General features: G+C 38.9%; 1 protein-coding gene across 1 annotated transcript; it reads right to left on the bottom strand.

Moving 5' to 3' along the window:
• Positions 1-586: 586 nt before the first annotated feature.
• LOC128448115 (tumor protein 63) lies at positions 587-9,716 on the bottom strand. The gene is made up of 4 exons (XM_053430661.1): positions 9,477-9,716; positions 3,415-3,549; positions 3,187-3,320; positions 587-786 (listed from the first exon to the last, which is right to left on the bottom strand). The coding sequence occupies exons 1-4, from the start codon at positions 9,527-9,529 to the stop codon at positions 587-589; spliced, it is 522 nt and encodes a 173-aa protein (XP_053286636.1). The 5' UTR covers positions 9,530-9,716.
• Between the last annotated feature and the right edge of the window lie 639 nt (positions 9,717-10,355).

Genomic DNA, 10,355 nt, shown 5'->3' with positions numbered 1-10,355 from the left:
GTTAGACAAAAGAGGAGTGGTTAAAAAAAAAAGTACGAATCCAAACACAAACATGTAATTAGATCCCAGAGAAGACATGTGTCGATTGAGTTACTTTGCTGTAAAGTTAGCAAACCCTGCCTGTGAAGGACCTCTGTCCCTCCGCTCGACAGTGTGTCTTCGACGCACAGCTGAGCGCTTTATCTAGGTGTAAAATCAGCTGTTTGGGGTAGGATATAACATTACTCCTGCCACTATATCTGCTACATTCCTTAATGTTATTCTATCCTCTGCTTGCACGCTCCCCTTCTATCCCCCCCTTCCTTTTTGCCACCCCTCACCTTTAAGTTGAGAAGACACGTACTGATAGATGAGAGCTGGGACCTCTGCGGGAGAGGCAGGTGCTGCGTTAAATTGTTGCCCTGCAGCTACAGAAAAAAAATCTAGAAGAAAAAGGAATTTCAGATTAAACATAAACCCTACACAATACAAATAAGTCCCTCAGGGCACTAAACATTGAGCTGCATTCTAATGACTCATGAAAGAGGCACACCTCCACATTGGAGGATGGGGATGGCTGGTCGGGTGGATTGCCCACCACGGCTTTTCACCAGAACAGACACTTAGTAAGCACCACTGGGGCTTGGTGATTGGCACGCCGCCATGGTAGTGAGCTCTTAGCCCCCACACGGATACTGGCTGAGTTGCTGGCGTGCCAATCAGCGCACCACACCCCTCTTTGGTGCAGAGGAAAGTGGGCGGTGGGGGTGGGGCCATTAATCACCAGTTCAAGAGAGCACAGGCCCCCTTGGGGGATGCACAGGGTAACATTACTCAGTCCTTAAACAAAAAATGTATTTGCTATTTTTTTCCGCCCTGGCTGGACAACAGCATTCCAGCACTGGGAGGGGAATACACACATCATCTCTCAGTAGCAGAACTGACAAAGACACGATCACTTCACTGCAAATCAAATAGAAAGAGGCTCATACACTGCACTGACTTATAAACCTCTAGTAGCAGAATGCATTTTTTACAGCTTTACTCCACTGCACAATGAACATCTAGCTAAATGAAATGTAACATCTGATATCACAGAAAGCAAGCTCACAATCAGTGCTTTAACTGTATTAGGTCACAAAAAGTATTAAAAAACAAAACACAGGACAGTGAAACAAAGGCGCAGCATCAGGCATCTGTCTGTGTAAAATTCACATTCTTCCTCCAACAAACTCAGAGCCGCCTGTCTGAGAGCGGCCTCCCAGCTCCAGCACAACGAAATGAGATAATATCATCACTTCACAGACAACGTCTCACACAGAAACAGATAAACCGGCCTCATTCACTGGCCGCTGAAATACTTTGCGTCACATTCTCACAACGTTCACAGGGAAATTCCATTTGAAATATTTAACATAAACAGTTTGCATATCATAACTGTAGAATTTGTGGAATTTACCACTGGAAGTCCCATCAACTCAGAATAAAAGTCATCTCAGACGGTGTATTTATCAATCAGCTACAAATAAGTTTACAAAATGAAAAACCTAAAAATGATATTAAATTCAAGCTTCTATTTTATGCTAGGTTAAGACCACATTGGTTTTAATTAATCAAATTAAGGAAACAGCCGCATTCTGCTTGGATTTACAGCATAATTTGTCTGTTTGGAAATTGACTGGTTAAGAAATAAGCATTAAACTGACTGGCTTAAAAAATAAATAAATAAATAAGTCCCAATAAGGATATTATCATCACATTGTGATATAAAATACTGATACCTGCTGGGGTTGTGATGACATATGAGTGATCGTAGCTACACAAAAAGCCATTCACATTCACTCTCACATACCTATTATAAATAAATAATATATAAACTATAATTATTGATATCGTTATCAAGATACTGATCAAAGCTCCAGAGTGCAACCGTTTTAGTGGCACATGCAACCAAAAATCTATGAAGATCGACCAGAATTCCCCTTAGCACCTTTCGCACCATTGCAGCAAACATTGAGCTGGTGTCTCAGTATTTGATAGAGTCGTGTCATTTCCTGTTCTCATCTCCTCCACGGAGTTCACCCTCACACACACAGTTCCGGGTCTGGCCCCAAACACTCACAGATGAGCGATGAGAGGTGGTGAACGAGGCGGTAAATGTCGAAAAGTGGCGACAAAATGTGTGAATACAGGGTTTTCGCAACAGACCGCTAACGCTAATCCATTAGCACCGCTGCGTCAGGATCAGATCATCCTTCTGATCTGTGCTCACTTTATACTTTAACAATAAACACCAACACTAATCACAAGCTATATCTGAACAAATGATGTTACTTTATGAGACACGTATTTAAACACATTGAAAAGGTGACAAGGAGACACACACACACATGCGCCCATATAAACACAAACACAAAATCCTAATCCCTAGAGCAATTTTTGTTAACAAAGCGAATCAATTATATTTTATGTTTTGGTTTTGTGTGGTTTATTTTTTAATTTACATAGGTTATTTTTAATTCTCAATCAAATGTCAGACTAAACATTCTTTAGAACTAACTTCATTGCCCTTTAAAAGGGTGAACTTGCGTGATTATGCTGTTTTATTGTCATTATACCAATGATTTAAAATGGTTTTACAATGATGACAATAATATAAGTTATCACAATAATTTCTTGGAGAAAATATTGTCCAACAAAATTTGTAATTGTGACAGGCCAACCTTAATGCCTTTTTAATAATGGACAAACTTAGAGGTTGAATCTAATCAAATCAAGACCTTGTGAATCAGAATCAAATTGATTTGGGAAATCAGTGGAGATACCCAGCCCTCAGGAAATTATCAATATATATGGGAACTGCCAAGAAAAGGTATAATAGATCCATAATTGCGGTGCTAAAATGCGTAGTGAAAATGTTTGGGTGCATCTAAATTATGTGATGTTACACCTAAATGAAAAAGTAAGGCGCACTGGTGTAAACGATGTAAAAAGTTAGTGTGGAGCCCTGCTGATATCAAGATAATTGTAACTATTTACATTTTAATTGTTGATATAGTTTCTATTTCTATTGTTTTTTTTCTAAGATCTTTAATATGGGGATATGATCAAAGGTAAAATCCCTATGTTGACTCTGTACTTGTGGTGGCAATGGGAGATTTACTAGTGACTTTACTTGTGATTTTGTTGACCAAAAAACCTACGTACTTACTGAAAGTGTCTCGTCAGGCTTGTGCATGGTGATGCAATCCATACTGATCTGGATGGTGTTTCCTGTAGACCCATCTGTTGGACTGTCTGTGAAGTTCAGCTCTATGGGCTGGACTGAATGAATGGCAGATCTGAAAAATAACAGAGATGACAACGCTGAAGCACTGAAGTCTCTGAGTGTGTTTTGCTTTCACATCACATTGTTTTTGTGCGGATTTCACTCACTGGTCCAGCATATCAAACAGCTGGTTGAATACATCTTGGCTGAAGAATTCAGTTGTCTGTGCTGACTGGTTCTGGGACATGGCGGTGAGGAACGAGCTCTCTCTCCAGGACAAACGGGAGGACGGGTCCCTGGGTCTGCAGGGAGAGAGAATCACCCATGATCATTTTACAATCATTGTACTGCTCGTGTTCCAGAAACAGGACCTGAGGCTGGCACAAGTATTTTAAATGATAGTTTGAGAAATTGCAATGTCAGCAAACATACTACATGAATGTTGATGTGCGGGGCTGAGGTTTGGCCACCCAGCCAGCAGAGGAAGAAAGGAGGAGGAGGAGTCCCGCTAGCAGCCATTCATGAAGAGCACTTCCATTGTGAAGAAGTCAGCCTGCATAATGCTGAATATTTGTACTACACATAATGGTGATTACGCACCATTCAGACAGAGGCACTTTGACCTGCTCCCCTGAAACATTACACTTGCTCCAGAGCTCAGCGTGCCATTGTTCTTGCTGAAGTGGCGCATGCGGCAGTCTGAGACAGGCGGAATTCCCCCCACAGTCTATATGATAGCACTGCTGCAACTTCTGGTATGTGTACAGCTGGACGAGCTTGGGGGTGGGGGGGGGGGGGGGGGTGGAGGGTGTTGGAGATAGGAGTGTGTAAGGGGGGGGGGGGGGTGTCCATAATCTGAAACTGGAACTATTTTAAATTTTGGAATTTCCCAACACTGCCTGATGAATGATATTAATACCTGACTTACAAACACAGGCATATCTAATGAAGCCAATAATGTCACTTATGCAGGAGCTACACGTGGGGGGGTTTTCAGTTTAGAGTAAAGATGGGTTAAGTTTGCAGGGCCTCTGGAATAGAAGGGGGGCGGTGGATGTTGCAGATCCGGCTTAAAGATAACTCCGCCCCGGACAAATTAAAAATCAGACATTGATTAATACGTCCCTTCAGAAGCTTTGGTAACATTAGCACCATGTTGAAGCTTTGACCTCTTAAGAGGAGCAGTTAACAGCTAGTGGGAATATCTCATAGTCACTTCAGCTCAGGTGCTGGAAACAGTGCATTACTTTTTTGCTTCATCATTCGTAAGTTGTAAATGAAATATATCAAGCATGTTGGCAAATATACCTTTTTGTGAATACTCGAAGGAATAAACCATCCAGCATTATAATTTACACAAGCTAAAATACATTCACATACTCACTGTTTGCTCTATCTATTCATAATAAACCCATGAGCACAAAAGTATCCAATGAAAGAATAACTGTAAATCAGCGTTATGTTGTGTTTAGCATAGTTAGTGATAGAAAAGAGCAAGCTAGCTCATTTTGAATATATATTACAGCTTCACAAAATAACTTCATTCAATAGTAGTAACAGTAACAGCTTAGTAAAATAATTTCTGAACCGTTTTGATAGACAAATGTAGCTGCACTAACATTTTCACCGGGAGTGGATACGCCTGCATGGTCTTTAAAGGCTACCCTGGCTATTTGGCTAACTTTAGCCTGTTGGGCTAATGATGCTAACAACTGAATCTCTTGGTAGTTTTACCTCCGGTCCCTTCGGCTGCTTTAGTTTCACTTCTCTCCTGCAGAAATAACTGTGACTGCTGGTACTTCATTTAATCTCCCAGAGGAAACGCTGTAAAAACAACTTCTTAACTTTTTGCTGCTTGAGCTACTTAACCTGAGTGTCTTGGTGGTAAACAGTCTTGTATAGGGCAATTCAAGATGGTGGGGTTCTTCTTTGTTGTAAAATCTAAAATAGGAGAAGAAAATCTGTTTGATTAACATCCAGTAGAACTACTTAATGAATTAATCAGATAGACAACTTTTAAATTGTCAGTAATAGTGATACATTTAAAAAGTACTTCATTAAAATTACATTATCTTTTAATTTCATAACTTTACTCATCTGTATCCATCATTTGTTTTATTTGACTCCTTTTTATTCTTTTATTCATACAGATTTGATACTGTTTATTTATTTCACATCTTTCATTCTCTTTAGCTCTTCTATTCTACTTTTTTTAATCTCTTTTATTTTGTTTGAAATTAGTCATAAACAGTGCTTTTTGATTACTAATTGATTCTAAATTACTTTTTCAATTTGTCTCTGTGTTGTTTTTAATGTCCCTTTACAGAAAGTGTAAAGCCTCTATGCATGAAATGTGTATTATGAATAAAACTGCCTTTCCTTGTCTATATTATATTTTTATGCATATTATTGTAAATTAATTACATAATTCCATGAATCTGAAAAGCTTGAACAATTATGACATGTGCAAAGGTTATTTCTTAAGATGTTGTTTAGTGGGTCTTTTCAGATTGTTCTAGTTTTACTAAAGCATTATTATTTTTTTTAAATCAACAGCATAAATCCAACTAAAAATAATTAACACATGATAAGTTCATCATGTAAGCCACTGGAAAGCCACTGTAAGCCACTGGAAAAACAAGAAAACAAGGTGGATGAATTAATAAACCGACCGACTGCAGGCAAAACAGGTGTGGTGTCATGTCTGTTTGGGAAGATTTAGGTGTGGTCCCTACACTGACCTCTCCCTCAGTTCAACTTCAGTCGATTTGGCTTTAATTTTAAACTCCTAACTGTCACTTCTATTATTTCACTTGCGCACTTTTAAGCTTTTGTTTTACAGCTTTGTCTGTTGACCAGTAAGAATCCAGAATATAATCACAAAAGTTGCACATCAGGTTCAACATGTAAAACAGTGCTTATGCTCGATAACACAGTTTATTTATATCACAGATAAATGTTCTTTTACTGATGCAGAAACCTTGCATAATTGACCTAGGAGCTCTTGAAATTGTAAAAGTTTTCTATTAAAAAATATTGGATAGTGTCCAAAACATATTTTGGAAGCCGAGAGCAACCTCACGTCCTCTTTCCCCTGCACCTACGTTTTAAGGAGTATTTGCATGTTTGAATTGTTGAGTCTTAAGTAGTTTAGAAATAGTAAACAATTTTGAGATCTTGCCAAGATCTGATCTGTAGATGAAGTTTAGAAAAGCCTGAATTCACGGAAATCACAGACGTTCATATAGATGGGTTTGTCCCTGGTCTGGCTGATGTTTGTCTGCTTTTGGGTGTCTGGTTACTCAGAGGTTTTCAATTGGCCTGAGGCGAAGGCTGTTCAGCCTCCACTTAAAGACGGTGCAGCGCCTCCAGACGAGACTGGGGCAGAGGTCAGCACTAAACAGGGATGGCTATTGTCTCTTGGCAGGTTGGGCACACCGACCGATGAAAATGCAATCAAAACAAACAGCCCAGCCGATCGGGGCCCTTCTCCAGTGTCTTTATTAATCACTTGTTCAAAGGCCCTAAGACCTTCTCCCCCACATCTGTCAGCCCCGGCTGGATGAGGGACATGACTCCAAAACAATAGAAAGCACCAAGGTTTCTCCTCCGTTTCTCCTCCTCTTATCCCCTAACATTTATAGAAGTGAAACAGTCTGACCTCAAATCATCTGAGGCAAAAGGACAGGCACACATTCCTTTAAGGTTTAGAATGCAATGAAAACACGGGAGGGGGAGAGAATTAGCGAACTAAAGAACATGTGTTGACACTGAAAGCTGACAACACCATAAAAAACAAAAAATTAAACTTTTCTTGCTCAAAAACAGAATAAAGTTCCTCTTGTTTTTATCTGAAACATGCATTACATGTCATTTAGCTGAAGCCTTTGTCCAAAGCAACTTACATTTTTACTACACTCAACATTTCTTAGGGGCCTTTTAGGGGTTCATTATCTTGCCAAGGACACTTCGGCATGCAGATGGGGAAGAGTGGGGATTGAACCGGCAACCTTCGTGTTGGAGAACACCCACTCTACTCCCCAGGCCACACCGCCCCATACATGACATAATAATGTGTAAACCTGTCACAATGTAGTTATCAAGCTCCAATAATCTCATTATTGTGAGCCACAAAAACCTGACATTGTTTTATCGGAGCACAAAACTTGAAGCAGCAATAACTTTAAAACACACTATAGTCCAACACAACTACAACAATGCGGGAGCATCAAGTTATAAATGCACGGAAGCAGACTGTATCTGATGGCTCAGCGCATAGCAAATTAAATATTTCTTAATTCTCCTAATGTACACGCAGAAATACAAATTATACTGTACCACTGTTTCATAATGCATTAACCCAGAAAACATGAAATTACGACTCATCACTAAGAAAACCATTAGGATGGAAACAACACACTACGGTTTGTTAGCAGCTATATTGATCAGCCAGCGATTCATGGTGTATACTGCACTGATTAATATAAGTAAATGTAGAGCGCAAATAGAGAAGTAAGATGCTTTTAAAGTACAGACATAATATAATTGAAAAGCAAAGAGTTAACATGGATGTCAGCTTTGCAAGTGTCAGAGAACTAATGCACAATGATAACGAATAATGATCTGCAGTGAAGACGGAGTGGAGAGTGTGAATACATCACTGTGTTAGAGTTAATTCATACTGAACAAATAATATGTTTGAGATAAAGATGAAAGATTGATATTAGATAGACAGATAGACAGATAGATAGATAGACAGATAGACAGACAGATAGACAGATAGATAGATAGATAGATAGATAGATAGATAAAAAGATAGATAGATAGATAGATAAATAGATAGATAGATAGATAGATAGATAGATAGATAGATATTACTTTTAGTTTAGATACTGGGGTTTCCCTTTTATTTTCTATTTGATTTACTAATCATCAGTTGGATTAGTGGCAGATCGATTTTATTCTGATGAGATCTATTTGAAAGACCACTTGTTCTGTTTAATGCTTATTGTTTATTGTGTTTCATTAGCTGTGTTGTAGAAAACATTATCACGTTATCATCATGGGTTTTGGTTTCAGTTTAATGCTTCAGTTGAATTTAATGTAATTAATATAAGTAAATGTAGAGCGCAAATAGAGAAGTAAGATGCTTTTAAAGTACAGACATAATATAATTGAAAGGCAAAGAGTTAACATGGATGTCAGCTTTGCAAGTGTCAGAGAACTAATGCACAATGATAATGAATAATGATCTGCAGTGAAGACGGAGTGGAGAGTTTGAATACATCACTGTGTTAGAGTTAATTCATACTGAACAAATAATATGTTTGAGATAAAGATGAAAGATTGATATTAGATAGACAGATAGACAGATAGATAGATAGACAGATAGACAGACAGATAGACAGACAGATAGATAGATAGATAGATAGATAGATAGATAGATAGATAGATACTGGGGTTTCCCTTTTATTTTCTATATGATTTACTAATCATCAGTTGGATTAGTGACAGATCGATTTTATTCTGATGAGATCTATTTGAAAGACCACTTGTTCTGTTGAATGCTTATTGTTTATTGTGTTTCATTAGCTGTGTTGTAGAAAACATTATCACGTTATCATCATGGGTTTTGGTTTCAGTTTAATGCTTCAGTTGAATTTAATGCTTATTCAAGGCTATAGGTCCATCATCTGTCACTCTGAGTTAGAAGCATGTGCACCTGAATTACAGCATTTGAAATGATCAGAAGTCCTTTACAATAAGGAAAACCCATTGGATGCCTCGTAATCGGTCAGCCACTTCGGCTCTGCTTGCATTTCACAAAAGCATTGTTGCTGTTACTGTGACACACTTATAAATATATATTAGGACGGAGCAGCAGCTGAGGATCGAGCAGACACAACTGTTCTCGTGTCACTTTGGACCTCCAGACATTATCGGTCTGAATGGCAGCTCAGGTCAAACACAGACCAGGGAGATTCCCACACATGTCAATAAATCATTCAATGTTCTGATACTTCTATGTTCAGAATTCCATTCATAAAGAATAATGATACATGTAAAACTAAATAAAACACTCCCATATACCGCATGTTAAATTTTGTTTAACATGCGGTTTGTTCAATATATGTCATATATAATATATTTATATTCTGTACAATACCACGTAATATATGGTAAAAACAACACTGGGAGTCATCAGTTTAAACAATGTGTATGTACTTACCGATACAAGGGAAACTCTGGAGAATACTGCACAGCTGTGTAAGGTGAATTCATGTTGTCATGCCAAACGTCACTTTGCTGAAATCTTCGAAACGCTCAGCTGCTTAGAAAGTCACATGTATCAACGGCTGTACATGAGCTGTGCTAATAAATGTAAATTAAGAAGAAAAAAAAATCTGAAATAAATAAAAAAAACATAAACAAACAGGCATGGATTAAAGTGCCAGAGGGTACAGTGCAGAGTGGAGAGAGTTTGAGAGATGATTTGAATTTAGGTATTTTTTCTTAAAGCTACCCAACAAATAGGAGGAGCTTGTGCTGGCTCTCGGACCAATCCCCTGCTGCAGTCGTGCAAGATATCACTCACTCGCAGTTGCTAGGATATAGATATCAAGCAACTACATTTGACCCTGCACCCCGCGACCCCTCCCCACCAACACACACACACACACACACACACACACACACACACACACACACACACACACACACACACACACACACACATACACAATCATGGCTAGCCACAATCCTGAAAAGCTCACCCCCTGCCATAATGCTTGTGTTTCTCAGGCCAGTTCTGATATTTCCCCTTAGACTCCCAAGTGGTTTTCGGGGTATGTGGGCATGTGTGTTGCGTCATGCCTGTCACTAAGGTCCTGGTGGCTTTCATCATGTTGACTTCGACCACAGATACTTTCTAAATGACAGCGATTGTTGCTTCTGTGCCGATTCAGCAAAAGCAGGGGAAACAATAGAAATCACCCAAGTTTTTGATTTGAAGGAAGTGAAACATACTCTCATAGCAGGAGCTCAGATGTCTACTGAGAAATCTAGAATGACTAGTGAGAGAAGAAAGATTTTAGTGGAGGATGACAAA

This window comes from Pleuronectes platessa, chromosome 9 (genome assembly GCF_947347685.1).
Source record: "Pleuronectes platessa chromosome 9, fPlePla1.1, whole genome shotgun sequence".
In the NCBI taxonomy this organism is placed as follows: domain Eukaryota; kingdom Metazoa; phylum Chordata; class Actinopteri; order Pleuronectiformes; family Pleuronectidae; genus Pleuronectes; species Pleuronectes platessa.
This window is presented reverse-complemented; position numbering and strand designations above follow the sequence as displayed.